The sequence below is a fragment of the Pseudochaenichthys georgianus genome, chromosome 2 (genome assembly GCF_902827115.2).
Source record: "Pseudochaenichthys georgianus chromosome 2, fPseGeo1.2, whole genome shotgun sequence".
In the NCBI taxonomy this organism is placed as follows: Eukaryota; Metazoa; Chordata; class Actinopteri; order Perciformes; family Channichthyidae; genus Pseudochaenichthys; species Pseudochaenichthys georgianus.
The window spans coordinates 5,039,440-5,057,458 of record NC_047504.1 but is presented as its reverse complement, the minus strand read 5'-3'; the positions used below and the strand labels follow the sequence as shown (position 1 = coordinate 5,057,458).

At 42.3% G+C, this 18,019-nt stretch overlaps 1 protein-coding gene across 1 annotated transcript in view; it reads left to right on the top strand.

Moving 5' to 3' along the window:
- The first annotated feature begins 3,900 nt into the window (after nt 1–3,900).
- Nucleotides 3,901–18,019, top strand: part of LOC117458332 (ATP-binding cassette sub-family C member 4-like) — a 44,287-nt gene continuing 30,168 nt past the window's right edge. The window contains exons 1-2 of the mRNA XM_034098735.2: nt 3,901–4,174; nt 4,740–4,850. Of these exons, the coding sequence (XP_033954626.1) occupies nt 4,101–4,174; nt 4,740–4,850 (185 nt within the window). The 5' untranslated portion in view covers nt 3,901–4,100. The remainder of the gene's footprint in view (nt 4,175–4,739; nt 4,851–18,019) is intronic.

Here is an 18,019-nt window from a genome sequence, read left to right as displayed (position 1 = left end):
CAGGTTAGTCAATGTGCCTTTGGTCTTTTACAGCTGCTAGTTCATTTGTATTGTGACAAACCTATATTTAAGAGCGTTATATCACTAATTTCAGGGTAGGAAGACATTTTCTGAACTTTAAGTAAAAGTACCAATACCACACAAATAAAAACTATTGCGAATGCTAAAAAGCCCTTAGATAAGGTCAAACTCTTTGGTGTCTATAAAAATGAATCAAAACAAATATTTTGTAATGACTTAATCTAAAAGTAACTAGAACGGTTAAATACAGTGGATTACAAGTATAAATACAAACATAGTCAAAGTACAAAGTAGGACAGAATAAGTAAAGTAGCTGAAATTGTGTTACGTTACCTTTCAGTGTTTTCATCAATGCTTTCCTTTTTTTAAAGCTCAATCATCATTTCTTTATATATATTTGTAATGGTTGAGGTTCTCTACCATCTTCATCCCTTGTGGTTTCTTTCATTCAATTCATGCTTAACAGTTGATGTTTTTTGTGAATGTAATATATTTGTATCTGTGTTCATAGTCTGTTCTGTTCTGTGCTGTCTTTACATCACACTTTGTTGTTACTGTGGACAACGTGATTTGATTGCATACTGTCATTGACAGTAAGATGAGCAGCAACAAAGCATAGAAGTAAAACAAATCCTCCCTCTGGCTGGAAGTAAAAATATAACATGTTGAGCAATGTGAATAATCCTGTGAGCAGAATTAGGCAGCCAGACAGGTACTAATACATTCAATCCTAATCTTGTACTGAAAACTGAAAACTTTTTTTGAAACAAGGATTAGGATTTAAGCTCTCTTTGTCAAGAAATAGGGATTGTTTCCAGGGCAAATAATTACCCCAAACATTTTCAAACATTCTACATTTACCTGGGGTCAGTTAACTGTATATGTATGCAGCTTTCAAACAGTCAGCCTTCTAGGAAAACTACAGCCAGGTAAATGACAGTGAGACGGTGCTCAGAACATTGTTACTCAAATCTCTAGATATTTGAAGCCGTGAGTCGTTTCCATGGGCGCTGTTGCCGTGCAATCTCAGACGGGACCCTAATCCTGTAAATCTACCAATGAAAGGGAAGCAGCTGGCACAGGTTGTTATCTGTGTTAACCTGTTGGTGACATCCCATTAACAGCTAAATATGATAAGATCATTATCTTTACCTTTCAACTGACCTGGAAAACAGTCATTGTGTAAATGCATTATATATACACAAATTATGTAATTTGGGGTAAAAAAAAATCTTGAATTCAGTTACATCATTACATTTAAGTTTTCACATTTTAATGAACATTTAGCATACATTAACAATAACACATATTATTTACTGTTTTACCTTTGTAAGCAAGATATTAAAACACATTTCCTATTTTAATGTTGTCATAAAATGTCCATATGATTATGTGAAAATTAAAATAGTAATTGGATTATTACATTTTCATTGATATATTTCCAAATACCCATACATACACTAAACAAAAATATAAACGCAACACTTTTGTTTTTGCTCCCATTTTTTATGAGATGAACTCAAAGATCTAAAACATTTTCTATATCCACAAAATAACCATTTCTCTCAAATATTGTTCACAAATCTGAAAAAATCTGTGATAGTGAGCACTTCTCCTTTGCAGAGATAATCCATCCCACCTCACAGGTGTGGCATATCAAGATGCTGATTAGACAGCATGATTATTGCACAGGTGTGCCTTAGGCTGGCCACAATAAAAGGCCACTCTGAAACGTGCAGTTTTGCTTTATTGGGGGGGTCTGGGGGGTCCGAAAACCAGGCAGTATCTGGTGTGAGGGGTAGGGGTAGGGGTAGAGTTAGGGTAATGTTGTGAATCGAGTGGCCTGTGTTCGTCGTCCATTAGATACGCCTGCCCATACCATAACCCCACCACCACCATGGGCCACTCGATTCACAACATTACCCTAACCCTAACCCTAACCCTACCTCTACCCCTCACACCAGATACTGCCTGGTTTTCAGACCCCCCCAATAAAGCAAAACTGCACGTTCCAGAGTGGCCTTTTATTGTGGCCAGCCTAAGGCACACCTGTGCAATAATCATGCTGTCTAATCAGCATCTTGATATGCCACACCTGTGAGGTGGGATGGATTATCTCGGCAAAGGAGAAGTGCTCACTATCACAGATTTTTTCAGATTTGTGAACAATATTTCAGAGAAATGGTTATTTTGTTTATATAAAAAATGTTTTAGATCTTTGAGTTCATCTCATGAAAAATGGGAGCAAAAACAAAAGTGTTGCGTTTATATTTTTGTTCAGTGTACATACATGGAACATTTGTTGAATAACATTTTAATTATTGAAGTTTATACTATCAATGTAATAATCATAAAAGGCTTCCATACTTTTTGACTTTTTAAAGCACTTTGTACTAAGCTTGCATGGAATTGCATCATATAGTGCAAAAGTGAAATCTCCCCTGTAATGCTGCATTCTTTATATTTCCGTACTGTTTTTTTGTACTGTTAACGTTCTCCCTATGAAGGATTTCATTGACAAATGTTTTCACAAGGTACTGTGTGTAACAGTTTATTCAATCTGAATCAAAACAGACATGCCCTATATCTTGTAACCTGTTGTTAAAGGGAAACAAAGTGTGCACTTCTTCCTTTGTGCTCATTCATGTGAGAGAATAACCTGGGGATATGTGGGATGACGAGGTTGGCCTATCACAGGACTGGGGTAGCATGGGAAAGGAGTGTTGATCCCTGCAGATGAATGTTATTGGGCTGAGTTCAGCTGCCTGTAATAATCTCCTGCTGGCTTTTCTCCTTCAGCCCTTTTCCCAGTCGGTGCTAGCTAAATATCAACAGGAGGATCAAGTGCCAGGTGTGAGAACCAGAGCTTATACAGTCCGTTATCGTTAGATGGTCAATGTCAGGATTATAGTTTACCTTGGTTATTACCTTCTAAATGTTCCCTTGAACTTTGAAATGTAAGATAGAGGGTAAAGGGAGAGTCGGTTTTATCTCACTCTCCCAGTGCAGGAAACACCTGCAGTGTGTCTGGAGGCATCTGGATATCTTCCCCCATCACGTCTCTCTGTGTTTGTGTAAGTTGACAAAATACAGACAGAGAAAGAGAGCAAGCAAATAAAATTATCTTAAAGAGACATTGTATGCAGTCATTTCCTTTACCATGTATAATTATGATTGTAAAATACTCACACTTTACACTACTACCACATTAGCAAGCTATATTTTATCTACGGTGATGCATGATTACTTGTTTATCTTGAGATAAAGTCAGTTAGTGCAACTATCAACTCTATGTGAAATAAAGAGAGATTTTGTCGAGTCACTGTGATAAGACTGACGCAAGCCACATGAAAGAGGAAATGACTCGGACACCTTTGAACCGTTTTCCGTACTAAACCATTGGAAAACTTATATTTTACCGTGGGAGTATATTTTAAGATGGCAATAATGATAATTCAACACTATATTATCAAGCATGTTATCCCCACAGAGGGGATTCAGGTCTGGCTGTTGCACTAAGGCAAACGTAAGTAGGCCTACAGATAAAAAGAGAAACACAAATGTAAAATAGGAATTAACCTTGAAATACGGCACAAGAGTCAAGTGAGTCATTAAACAGCTGTACTTGACAGTGATCCAAAGTTCATGTTTATACTTCACTAAATAATGCTTTGCTTTATCCTACTTGTGGAACAGTATGTTCAGGTTTTGCTTTCAAGCTTCCACATGTATTGTCGCAAATCCAGTTATATGTGCTGGAAATGTTCTCAGCCAATCGAGTGAAAGCAGAGCTGAACACAGAGCCAATCCCGGTGGGCGGTCATTATTTTTCAGCCAATCCAGGGGTCTCTGGGGCGGGGCCTATGGAGGTGCTTTCTAATGTATTTTACACGTTAGCTCGTGTGCCGGGAGGGATACGCAACCCACCTTGGGGCGCAAAACTTTTACAACTAGGGGGCCGTGACATGTCGGAGCAGCTATGTAATACGAGCGTGAACCGAAGTTTCTCTACATAGCCCGGAGGAGCGGAATGGGGGGGGGGAAATCAAAGTGAAACTACCGTGTGAGTGAGGGCTACCATGGAAAAAGACAGTAAAGAAACCAAGACCAACCCGGCGGCTTCGGCCGGCCTGGTGTCCAAGATATTTTTCTGGTAAGTGACCAAATGCCCCGGATGATGAACGCTGTTAGCTGCTGTTAGCGGGGGATTTAAAATGTCTCATTGTAGCTGAATGTTTCTCATCATTATACTCCCCATTGTCATGCACGTGTGAAATTGAGAGTAAACGGAAACCAGACTGTTTTGCTTTTGACTGTTTGAAAAAAGGTGACCGTTACGGTTCGTCAACAAAAACTTGTTTAACTTTGAAGTGACAGTTGAGACAGTGATCAGAAACATACCCTGACAATAATATTTGTGTTTAGGTGGTTATTGTTTCCTGTTTTCCCGGTTTTACCGGTTTTGTTTTACTCAATTGAAAGTTGGACATGTTCATTACACTTTGTATGCAGTTCGCCGTTTTATTCTAGACCTATACATTATATTAGATCATATAGTTAAAGTTCACCCCACTGTAAGAGCTCAAAAGTGCTCACATTGATGTATCTGATTCATGGCTGTGTAGTTGGATCATCTGATGACAATTATGAATAGATACACTGTTCTCTTGATCTTTATCAAACTCCAAAACTGACTATTCTGAGTATTTCTCCGTCAGGTGGCTCAATCCTTTGTTTCGCATTGGATACAAACGCAAGTTGGAAGAAGAGGACATGTACGATGTGCTCACAGAGGACCGGTCGAAGAATCTTGGGCAGGATCTGCGGAGGTACAGAGCCTTCAACACGTTTGTTTACAAAGTAGTTGTATCTGTGAAATATACACGTCATCATCATATTGTACTCTAAAAAACCCTAACTTTCAGTATAACTACATTACATATTAATCAAATACAGTGTATAATCAACAGAATAATCCTCAACATAAAAACATATAGATGTCACAGTAATAGAGTGGGGCAGGAATGACATATTTGTGTATGTTAGCATCGCAAAGGTTTCGTGACAAATAGTCAATACAATTTGACCTTTTCACTTTTGGAATATTGCAGAAAAAAAGCTCTGTGGCAAACACATGTTTATGATACTTGCATGTTATATTCATCATGATAAGCTCCACATATCAACACCACTTGTATTTATTATTCAAGCATAAATGCATCGTTAGCCTTTAAACTAACTTCATCACGGTCAAATGACTGGTGTTTAGCGGTCTCAATTAGCCACGTGTTACCACCGTCTTTTTAAAGACCCAAAGAAGCTTCAGAATATGTACGGAAATGTAAGAATAGTGTATATCTACTGACATATTAAATGTCGTAAAACAAAACTTCAAAATCGCCGTAGCATTTGTTAACGATTTTCTTCCCGGCATCTGACCGAAACTCATAAAGACCAGAGAACTGGAAGTGTTAAAATGCTGACTCATTTCCTGTTTGCTTTTTTACTCTTTTTAGAATGTTAGGAAATATTGAAGATCACATTTGTCATTGTCATATCTCAAAGGTCCATCCCCCCACCATGCAAACGTTTTGATTAATTTCTGACACAAAATAATGATTTACTATTGAGTGACGGATCAATTTGAGTGTGTAGCTGGTAGATTTTCATTTTTTAAAAAGAGAATTCCCCACCCTGAACACTTCAGGAAGCTCCCTAATAAAGCTGGGCAATATGAAATGTCCCAAATATCGGCATCTGCTCAACGAAATAGAATGTTTTATCCCAATAATTATTGGGATAAAACAGGTTTGAAATCATTCCAATGTATACTATAGGACAGTAAACCAGACATATCGTTTTAAACTGGAGATAAAAAAATATGCATAAATAACATAGTAAAATAAGATATGAATGAACAACAAAAATAAAATACGTTACATGTATTTGTTATTGGCTATGGTAGGTTATTGGTTATGTTTACATACTTATTTAATTATTAAAATGTAAACCGATCTTTTTCATATGGGTGTTTAGAGTTATACCCCCTAGATCAGGGGTCTTCAACTAAAATTCAACGAGGTCCCCATGCAAAGGTCCGGAACATCAAAATGTCTAAGGGTGTGTTCACACCTAATAGTCCGCTCTCTGGTGCGCACCAGACCACAGTTTGTTACATTGTTTCATTTCTCAGAAGGTTCGGTTTGTTCACACTGGCAAAAACTCAAAGGGACTATAAACTTTAAACACAAGTCATGTGCACGGAAATGCTGTTCACCCATTGGTCAGACATTAAGGGGGTACAAACGCAAATCCCGGCAATTTCTAGCGAAGCCTCGCCATGGAGCATCGGCACTTTCGGAAGGTTATTCTCATGCTGCAAGTGTTAGTCTGGATGTTACGTCCCCACTAAGGTCTAGGGGACCTGGAGACAATAACGTACAACCAATAAGTATGAGAGAGTCAGAGTAAAGGTTGACAAAAGGTTTATTCCTTGTAACCTATCAGATAATACAATTAAACAGAAACTCTGTTTGTGAGGAGGAGGAGGAGTCAAAGGATTGTGCCAAACAAAAGAAACAAGCATAACAAAACCAGGCCTACCTCTACAACTATCCTTTGAAACCAAACTCAAACAAAAACCCTCACTAACTAACTACAAAGAATTTGACAAAACAATATACAGGGGTGGCAACAATCCGCTTACCTAGTGTGTCTAAACAATAGTTAGCTCGGTGGTGAGAAATGTACAGGGTACCCCAGACTTACCTAACTCCTCCACCTCTCAACACACACATTAACAAAGTTCAGATTTATCCAAAGAGCTTTAGTTGCTAAGCACAGCCGTGTTCCTTCCTCAGCAACAGGCCCAGAGTGAGAGAGAGAAGACTTCCTGGGTGCCTCCTTTATGGTCGGCCCTGGTTGCTGATAGGCCAGCTGAGGGTGAGAGGATCCAATCAGCCATCAGACTCAGGTGCACAGGCAGATACTGATCAGCTGCTGATTAGCTGTGCAGAAGACAGGGAGAAGAGAGAAACACAGGAGGGAAGGAAAACCACACATGTACAGCCTGCCTGGCACGTAACACTGGAGATCAACAGACATGATTATATAATCAAACAACGTCCGTTAAAAAACATTATTACATGGCTTTGTTGAATACTCGATTCTGATTGGTCAATTCAAAACACGTGACACGTTTTTAATCCAGAACTGACAGACCGCTGTCAAGGATTTATTGACCGTTGTTAAGGACGCTCACATCTGCACAAAGAAGTCCGTTCGATTTAACTGTATACAGCTTAGCTGAAACTAACTGACAAGACAAGAGCGACAAGAAAACAGCGGAGAAGTAACGGGCAGAAACCTTCCTTTTTACGCAGCGGTCCAGGTCAGACGGCGACACATATTCAGTTGCCAGTTACTTTGGCATTAGGGCAGGGATATCTAGATACTATCCAAGGTTTGACATAATGAATTGTGCTACTTTTAAAGCAAGCAACGATTTTTTCAAATCTGTAATCAAAAAGCTCCTCCAAAACGCTATCGAAGCAGTTCCTGCCGTTGCTACGTTAGTTCAAACCGTAACAACGGACTATTTTTCTTAGCGGATGCATGTACATTTAAATACATACAACTATTTTTTAAATCAATAAAATAATTTTCTAAATCCACAAAAGCATTTCAATTAATATTGGGAGTCATGTCGTTACTTTGTTGGGAATGTGGCCATGTAATAAGCGGCATAATGTGCAGCAGCGCGGTCATTATGGGGAAAATAACACCTTCATGCCGATCTAGATCCCTCCGCTTCGCTTCGGGCTCCTGATCAGCCTGTCGGTGTTCTTTTCCTGCTTATCCATGAGAGACGTTCTGCAGAGGAGGGGTGTTTCACCGACGACAGGTGTTCTTACTTTTATGTAGCTGACGGAGAATTTTTACTTTACACGACACTGTTCAACACTTAATTCTGCTTTACTCTTTAACTAAACAACCGCGGATGTCTTGAAAGACTCTTTCGCTAAAGGTTTTTGAAGATATCCGCGTTCTTGTGACACGTAAATACTGCGCTTCCTATGTTTTGGTGCGGACTGCGTTCACACCAGCAATTAACCGCTCCAGAGTTCGCAAGCAAGCGCTCCGAGACCACCTATTTTAGCGGACCAGAGTCCGGTTGTTTAGTTCACTTCAGAGGTCTCGGACTGCGTTCACACCGACCCAAATGAACCGCACCAAGCGGCTAAACGCACCAGGGTTCGATTCGACCGGACTATACAAGGCAGGTGTGAACGCACCCTAAGGGTGTGTTCACACCTAATAGTCCGCTCTCTGGTGCGCACCAGACCACAGTTTGTTACATTGTTTCATTTCTCAGAAGGTTCGGTTTGCGTTCACACTGGCAAAAACTCAAAGGGACTATACACTTTAAACACAAGTCATGTGCTCGGAAATGCTGTTCAACCATTGGTCAGACATTAAGGGGGTACAAACGCAAATCCCGGCAATTTATAGCGAAGCCTCCGCCATGGAGCATCGGCACTTTCGGCAGGTTATTCTCATGCTGCTTTTAGTCTGGAGATCAACAGACATGATTATATAATCAAACAAGGTCCGTTAAAAAACATTATTACATGGCTTTGTTGAATACTGGATTCTGATTGGTCAATTCAAAACACGTGACACGTTTTTAATCCGGAACAGACAGACCGCTGTCAAGGATTTATTGACCGTTGTTAAGGACGCTCACATCTGCACAAAGAAGTCCGTTCGATTTAACTGTATACAGTTTAGCTGAAACTAACTGACAAGACAAGAGCGACAAGAAAACAGCGGAGAAGTAACGGGCAGAAACCCTCCTTTTTACGCAGCGGTCCAGACATAGGTCAGACGGCGACACATATTCAGTTGCCAGTTACTTTGGCATTAGGGCAGGGATATCTAGATACTTCCCAAGGTTTGACATAATGAATTGTGCTACTTTTAAAGCAAGCAACGATTTTTTCAAATCTGTAATCAAAAAGCTCCTCAAAAACGCTATCGAAGCAGTTCCTGCCGTTGCTATGTTAGTTCAAACAGTAACAACGGACTATTTTTCTTAGCGGATGCATGTACATTTAAATACATACAACTATGTTTTAAATCAATAACATAATTTTCAGTGCGGTCATTATGGGGAAAAGAACACCTTCATGCCGATCTAGATCCCGACGCTTCGCTTCGGGCTCCTGATCAGCCTGTCGGTGTTCTTTTCCTGCTTATCCATGAGAGACGTTCTGCAGAGGAGGGGTGTTTCACGGACGACAGGTGATCTTACTTTTATGTAGCTGACGGAGAATTTGTACTTTACACGACACTGTTCAACACTTAATTCTGCTTTACTCTTTAACTAAACAACCGCGGATGTCTTCAACCGGACTATACAAGGCAGGTGTGAACGCGTTCACACCTGCCTTGTATAGTCCGGTTGAATCGAACCCTGGTGCGTTTAGCCGCTTGGTGCGGTTCATTTGGGTCGGTGTGAACGTGTGAACGTGTCACAAGAAGCGGATATCTTCAAAAACCTTTAGCGAAAGAGTCTTTCAAGACATCCGCGGTTGTTTAGTTAAAGAGTAAAGCAGAATTAAGTGTTGAACAGTGTCGTGTAAAGTAAACATTCTCCATCAGCTACATAAAAGTAAGAACACCTGTCGTCGGTGAAACACCCCTCCTCTGCAGAACGTCTCTCATGGATAAGCAGGAAAAGAACACCGACAGGCAGATCAGGAGCCCGACGTGAAGCGGAGGGATCTAGATCGGCATGAAGGTGTTATTTTCCCCATAATGACCGCGCTGCTGCAAATTATGCCGCTTATTACATGGCCACATTCTCAACAAAGTAACGACATGACTCCCAATATTAATTGAAATGCTTTTGTGGATTTAGACAATTATTTTATTGATTTAAAAAATAGTTGTATGTATTTAAATGTACATGCATCCGCTAAGAAAAATAGTCCGTTGTTACTGTTTGAACTAACGTAGCAACGGCAGGAACTGCTTCGATAGCGTTTTTGAGGAGCTTTTTGATTACAGATTTGAAAATCGTTGCTTGCTTTAAAAGTAGCACAATTCATTATGTCAAACCTTGGAAAGTATCTAGATATCCCTGCCCTAATGCCAAAGTAACTGGCAACTGAATATGTGTCGCCGTCTGACCTATGTCTGGACCGCTGCGTAAAAAGGAGGGTTTCTGCCCGTTACTTCTCCGCTGTTTTCTTGTCACTCTTGTCTTGTCAGTTAGTTTCAGCTAAACTGTATACAGTTAAATCAAACGGACTTCTTTGTGCAGATGTGATCGTCCTTAACAACGGTCAATAAATCCTTGACAGCGGTCTGTCTGTTCTGGATTAAAAACGTGTCACGTGTTTTGAATTGACCAATCAGAATCGAGTATTCAACAAAGCCATGTAATAATGTTTTTTAAAATATGCGACTAGGCCCAGGTTTTGTAGGACATCATTCGGGAAGGGAAAGAACCGTTTCCGATGAACCCCCAAAAGAAGTGAAGTATGAAGTACTGAACGTGAAGACATCTTACCTTGTGGGAAGCAGTGGAAATCTATGGATGAAAATGAGAGGTTAATACATGTGGGAATTTAGACGTACTGATGCCTCCCAGGCGTCCTTCCTGGCCGTACGGGGCATCCCGGCCGTACGGGCAATAATATTAAACATGAACACAGACCCGGAGGTCACAACCTGACGTGCAGGGTTAAACATGAACACGAACCCGGAGGTCACGACCTGACGTGCAGGGTTAAACATGAACACGAACCCGGAGGTCACGACCTGACGTGCAGGGTTAAACATGAACACAGACCCGGAGGTCACGACCTGATGTGCAGGGTTAAACATGAACACGGACCCGGAGGTCACAACCTGACGTGCAGGGTTAAACATGAACACAGTGACACGTATGCTGACGTGCTATGAAACCACCACCACCAGTATAGGCATAATTACCATTCTTTTAGTGTTTGAGAGACCTTGGATAGCCAGCACGCGCTGATATCCGGCGAATGTGGGATGTGAAGGCGGAGGAGGACCACCGCCCGAGTTGCAGGGATGAGGGAGAAATGCCTGATTGCAGCAGAGGTGGCTGAGCCTATCTGAACGAAAGCCCTGATATGCTATTAAGACGCCACAACCAGTTATGCATTATTTACCATCGGTAAACTGAAGAGCTCTTAGATTGCAGCACGAGCCGATGTCCGGGCGAAGAGGGAGATGTAAATAAGTAAGCACGAGCTGTTAGCTGGAGTACAGTAATGCATGAATATCATAGCCTGGATTGATGCGAGCCAAGTGAGCAAACCCGAGAATATGAATGAAGTGCAGAATGCACGCAGAAAAGACGTACACTTAGTTAAATGCTGAGACATGACCCACGATATAGTATAGCTTAATAGCAGTTAAGTGCGCCAGGATGAGTCATAGATGCTGATAAACTGATTGAGTGATTAAGATTGTCTTCCATCATCTGAGTGAGGATGGTGGGAGGAAGGGGAGAGCAGATTTAAAGGGGTTAGCAGGTGCGATGATTGGCTAGCCGGGGCGTAATGCCCCTGATCACTTATTGAGATAACGTGTGACACCCGATGATGTTGTCTTCCTGATTGAACTTACGCTGAGCTACATTTCAATCAGAAGAGACGTGATGTATGAGTACATGTTTATTACCGGGACACATGATATGCGGGAATAGTGATTGACGTATTGCGATAAGTAACTGTAATGATGTTTTGGCGATTAGGCCCCGGGTTTGCAGGATGATCATTCAGGAGGGAAAGAACCGCTCTGATGAACCCCCAAAAGAAGTGAAGTATGAAGTACGGAGCTGTGAGCAATCCTTACCTTGCGGCTGGCTGCGGAGATCTATGGATGAAAAGAGAGATTAACATGGGGACATGATGAGCGCCGGAATCGCTTCCGGGCTGCGGGGTTAGACATGCGCGGGCCCACTGGCCGCAACCTGCACTGCAGGGTTAACGTGACGCAGACCCACTGCCGCAACCTGCCCCCGCAGGGTTAAACCTAAGCGCGAACCTGTGTCCGCAACCTGCGCCCGCAGGGTTAAACCTAAGCGCGAACCTGTGTCCGCAACCTGCGCCCGCAGGGTTAAACCTAAGCGCGGACCTGTGTCCGCAACCTGCAACCGCAGGGTTAAACCTAAGCGCGGACCTGTGTCCGCAACCTGCACCCGCAGGGTTAAACCTAAGCGCGGACCTGTGTCCGCAACCTGCACCCGCAGGGTTAAACCTAAGCGCGGACCTGTGTCCGCAACCTGCGCCCGCAGGGTTAAACCTAAGCGCGGACCTGTGTCCGCAACCTGCGCCCGCAGGGTTAAACCTAAGCGTGGACCTGTGTCCGCAACCTGCACCCGCAGGGTTAAACCTAAGCGCGGACCTGTGTCCGCAACCTGCACCCGCAGGGTTAAACCTAAGCGCAGACCTTTTTCCGCAACCTGCACCCGCAGGGTTAAACGTGACGCGGACCCACGTCCGCAACCTGCACTTGCAGGATTAGCATACGCAGATCCAGAGTCATAGCCTGACAGATACGGAACCGTAGACACGTATACATGCTGACGTGTTACCACACCAGTTATAGGTATATTTACCATCTTTTAGTGTTTGAGGGACCTTTGGATAGCCAGCACGGCACTGATGTCCGGGCGGATGTAGGATGTGAAGGCAGAGGAGGACCATCGTCCGAGTTGTTGCAGGGATGAGGATGAGACGCCTTGATTAGCAGCGGAGGTAGCTGCGCCTATCCTGAACGAATGCCCCGAGAATAATTGGGGTGATAAGCCGGATCTAATGAGAACTTGCTTTAAGTAATGATTGAACTGGCGTTGAGTTAAGGGAATATCCCCTGAAATAAGAAATAGTGGTGAGAGGATTAATGAAAGGTCTAAGATGCAGAATTTGATCATGGATTTATAAGGGCAGAACGGGGAATCGTTGCGATTTTCGTTTTTTAGCAATATACATGACATATAGCCTATTATAGATGTCTCCGGTACCGATAAAAGACCAATACGTTGGAGCTTAACGGCGCGTAAAACACACGTGATGACATCACCAATGAATCGACGACTGAATAAGTTGGCAACTAATTTGGTAATCAATTTTGATCGATTAAGACGATTAGTTGTTGCACCCCTACTGCCGAGGAGATGTTGTTGTAGCAGATTCAGCCGTTGGTGCACCGAGAAACGGAACATTATTATTATTATTATTTATTTATTTATTTATTTTTATTTATTTATTTTTGGGGAAGAAAAAAAGAAAAATACGATCATTTAGTCAATAATCATTACATTAATATTGGGAGTGAATTCCTAATTTATTTAGTATCTGGTCGTGTCATAACCAGGATAATGTGTAATAAACCCCTGCCTGCCTGCCTGCAGGAGGGGTTGTGGTTGAAGCCAGAATGGGTAAAGCTTCGCCTGCGATGAGGACCGTTCCGCGTGAAGCCGGAATCGCCGCATTTGAGCCAGTGATGCCCTCTCGAGAGACTGAAGGCGTGCGTCAATTGTTTGCGTGAAGAAGCCCATTTCCATTAAGCCCGGAGGAACTTCCGTGGAGCCCGATTTCCTTGTTTTTTCCTCCCGCGTCCGGGTTTGCGGGGCGGCCGGCTGGACCCGCTAGCCGAACTGGGGAACGCCGTCTGTAGCTTAATCCGCAAGACTGCGGAGCTGATGAATAATGCCTGGAGCTGGGACGAAGCCCTGCTGCTGCTTGCGCGTTGACGCCTGAAAGACAGCTGATAGCAAAGGGGAGAGCATATATAGAGGGTTTAACAGGTGCGATAATTAGGCTTGTGAATGGAGGGAAGTGATATGTTGGCTAAGGAGAGGCGCTCCCTGTCATCCAGTGGAGGGAGCGAGTGTTGCCATGACGAGCAATACGGAGTGTTAGGTCTTCCTGTCTGAACTTGCGCTCAGCTTCATTTAGTAAGATTGATTTCAGTAGCCACGGTTTTGAAAACATTTGTCACGTAGTGATCGTCTTCTCAATAGAACATCTTTGATGACGGCGTGGTGTTGTTGCAGGAAGTCCCGACGGAGAATACTTTTGCTGTAGTACAGGGCAGAGCCATATAATAGTAATAATATGGCTCTGGTACAGGGGTGCACATAACTGGTACACAGGTTATGTGCGTAATCTGAAATGCGTACCGTCACTTGTGTCACAAAGTGCATTTGCGTACCGACATACTTGTGAAGCTTTTCCAGAAGGCGGTTAGATCACCGGACGACAGAGTCGGTCTCCGTGTGCACAGACAGGGCTGCTGTTAACGTCGGACTGTACAACGGAACTGTGCCAAAACTACGCCAACCGGCTGCGGAGGGAGACTCCCCCCTTCACTGGAGAACTGCGCTAAAACAGCTGATCACAACGTTCACACTCTGTGGTCACGAAGTACTCCACTAGCCCCCCCCCTCTGTCGACTTTCCTGAAGTATTCCCCCGTTGATAGAAATCAACACGTAATGAATTAAGACCCAACGGTTTGATGATTGATAGGTGTGTGGGTTGTCTTTCATTTTGACATGCAGAAAAATGTTATAATAAACATAGATACTGTATGTTAAATGGATATATCCGCCTTCTTTCATTTATCTTTCCATTCCCACAACAATTACATAAATAAATGGCCTATTTTGGACATAGTTCGAATGGTGATTAATCATGATTAATTAATTTTTAAGCTGTGATTAATCTGATTAAAAATTGTAATCGTTTGACAGCCCTAGTTTAAAGTTTATAGTCCCTTTGAGTTTTTGCCAGTGTGAACGCAAACCGAACCTTCTGAGAAATGAAACAATGTAACAAACTGTGGTCTGGTGCGCACCAGAGAGCGGACTATTAGGTGTGAACACACCCTTAGTTGCTTCATGAATTAGTGTGATATATATTGAAGTGACCTGTAGCTTTATCAACGTCTGCATGTAATCAACAACTGACTGCCAATCAAATAAAGAACGTACAATTCAAAAACCACAATATTTATTGTCAATTAACATTACTTAAATACTGTGGATATGTGTAATGTTTAAATATTGAAGTTAAATGCATCAATGTGGTGCACTTTGAGAGCAACATTAAGAGATATATGGATACATCTCTCAACACCCATATGAAACAGAACTGTAGCATATTTTCCTTTTTGGATATTTTACAAATCACTCCCCTTTTAAACTCTATTCTTGTTATTTTTAACAACTTTTTTGTTGCTGTCATATAGTATTTTATACCTGTTTTTCATTTAGTCTCATTAATAACTATAATGATCATATCAAGGTGTGCCTGAACCTCACTGAGCTGAGGTTATTTGAGCCTCTCAGGAGAGAGCTCTCTTCCATCTGGTTGTAGAAAAGCTCTTTAAATTCGTTAGCATAGCTAGCTAACCAGATGCTAATAACAACAGATCGCCACTGTGCTTACAACTAAAGACACAGCCACGCAAACACTGCGGCATGTGTACGGCTCCTTATGGGTATTGCAATATTTTAAGGGCTGGAGCGGCGTTCCGGTGCTCAGCACTCCTTTCAGACGAGACATATACACGTGAAGACACGTTACGCTCGTGTTGTGTTCATGAACCTGTCCTTGGCCAGGAAAAACAGGTACTCGCTTGTTTAATTATTTTTGCGGTCTAGATTTCTTCTTCTTTTTTGAAGTGAGAAGTTGTCCGTCTGTCGGACTGACTCCCTCCCCCCCACCCCCAAAACGAAAACTCTTCGGTTCTCCACGAATTACACAAGTCACCCAAATCAGCGTCCCTATTAATGTATTGATTATAGCTCCGGGTCCGTATAGGTCGGCGTCTGGGTCCGGATCCGGACCGTGGTCCGCCTGTTGCCGACCCCTGCCCTAGATCTAGTCTCTAGTAATTCTGCTTAAAGTGCACCAGATTGAAGCATTTTACTTTAAAATGTTCAAACATTTCTTCCCGGTATGCCTGAGAAGGCAGATATGCTTGTTTTTCTCAACAAGAACTGTTTTTACAAAATATAATTTGTTTTATCAGTACAGTTCAGAAGGTTTTGTGCTTTTCTTTGCCACAGTCCACTTTGGACTGTATGACATATTTCAGGATTGCACTTTTAACTCACTTGAAATGTTCTCACTTGCTTGGTTTCAAAACATAACAAATGCCATAATCTGTTCATTGGGGATCATCAATGCTATTTGTCATTGCTGTTGCCGGCCACTATTGCTCATGTAAACCTGCTACTGCTGCGCCCCCTGTAACCTCAGAGGCACCCTGAGTCATTTTGTTCTGGAACCGGGCCTGTACACGGCCATATACTAAACACACTTCAGAGCCCATTCCCTGTCCTGTTATTGTTTACTTCCTCTCCGCCTTCTTCTGGTGATTTATCTGACGTCCAGCACTCCGTCTTTTAACCTCTTTTCCTTTCTCTTTCTTGATCTTCCTTAGCAACCTTCATTATAGTCCTTGACAGTGGTCTGTACTGCTGTATTAACAACGTGTCACATGTTAAGAAGTTACAATCAGAATTGAGTATTCAGCTAAGCCGTGTAATACAAGTTGTTAGTAGCCTCAGTGTGCGAAAAAGTACACGTCCCACCGTCCGGGACGTGTTATTTACAATATCGGACAAGTAGATCTTTTAATTGACTTGTCCGGTGGACAAGTGACGTTTTTCGCCCCGATTTATTGACAAATTATTGATAAATTCAGTTTACAAAAGGCAGAACTCATTCGCAAATTGTCTGTGTCCGCCATTGTTCGTTTAGAAATGTTAGTTTCGGTTCTGCTTGTCGATTCATAAGGAAATGCATCTCGCCGTTTTCTGTACAGTTAGACGGGGGCGGGGCGGAGCGGGGTGGGAAGTGTAGCACAGTGGCAGGGTTGGGAAGCAAAATTCGGTTTCGAGTAGGAACAAATAACAATTGTCCGGTACCGGGATTAATAAGAGTTGTGAGGACAGGAGGCGGAGCCCCGCGGACCGCAGCTCTCTCTTTCTATGCTCCGTATCAGCTGATCGCTGCACGTTGCAGCTCAGCGTCTCTCTATCTCTCTCTTTCTACACACAGCGGATCCGCTGTCCGTTTAACAGCCTCATCGTTGTCAAACTTTCTTATGTTCTTTCTAACACGTAATGAAGGTTATTAAGCGTTTTAGCTCCTGTGTCGTTAATATTGACCGCCATTTCCTTTATGAAGTGAAGCAGCCTCCCTGTCTGTCCTCGCGCTGTCCTCACATCCCCGGACCCCCAGACTCGGAGGAGCACAGGGATGTCATGTTAGTATTGTTTATGAAGCAGGGTATAGAAAGTACATTATTGAAATGGAAATACTATTTATTTACTTTTACAAACAGTGATTAGCTGGGCAGCTGCAGCATGTGTATTGCAGGACATGTGTATGCGCTTTGAGTTGTAGAAAAGCGCTAGGCCTATAGGCTATAAATATAATAATAATAATAATAACTTTATTTCTATAGCACCTTTCATGCAGGGGATTGCAGTTCAAAGTGCTTTACATCAGTAAAAAACAAGACATCAAATCAGTGTAAAACAAGCAGCAAGAGCAAAAAGTGGGATAAAATAATTAAAAATAAAAACATGGGGAATAAAACATAGAGAAATAGTGCAATGTCAATCACAGGGAATAGTGCAGTATAATAGTGTAAAAATGCTTTGGTAAAGAGATAGGTTTTAAGCTGCCTTTTAAAAATGCCTAATGTATTGGCTTCCCTAATATTGTTGGGTAACGTGGTTTACAAAGGCTGCATCACCGATCTTCTTATGACTCTTTCTGGTGACCTCTAATAGACCTGCATCTGATGATCGCAGTGTTCTGGCGGGTGTGTAGTTTATTAGAGAGTCAGCAATGTAGCTGGGTCCTTGTCCATTTAGAGCTTTGTATGTAAGGAGAAGCACCTTCAAATCAGTTCTGAAAGTTACAGGAAGCCAGTGT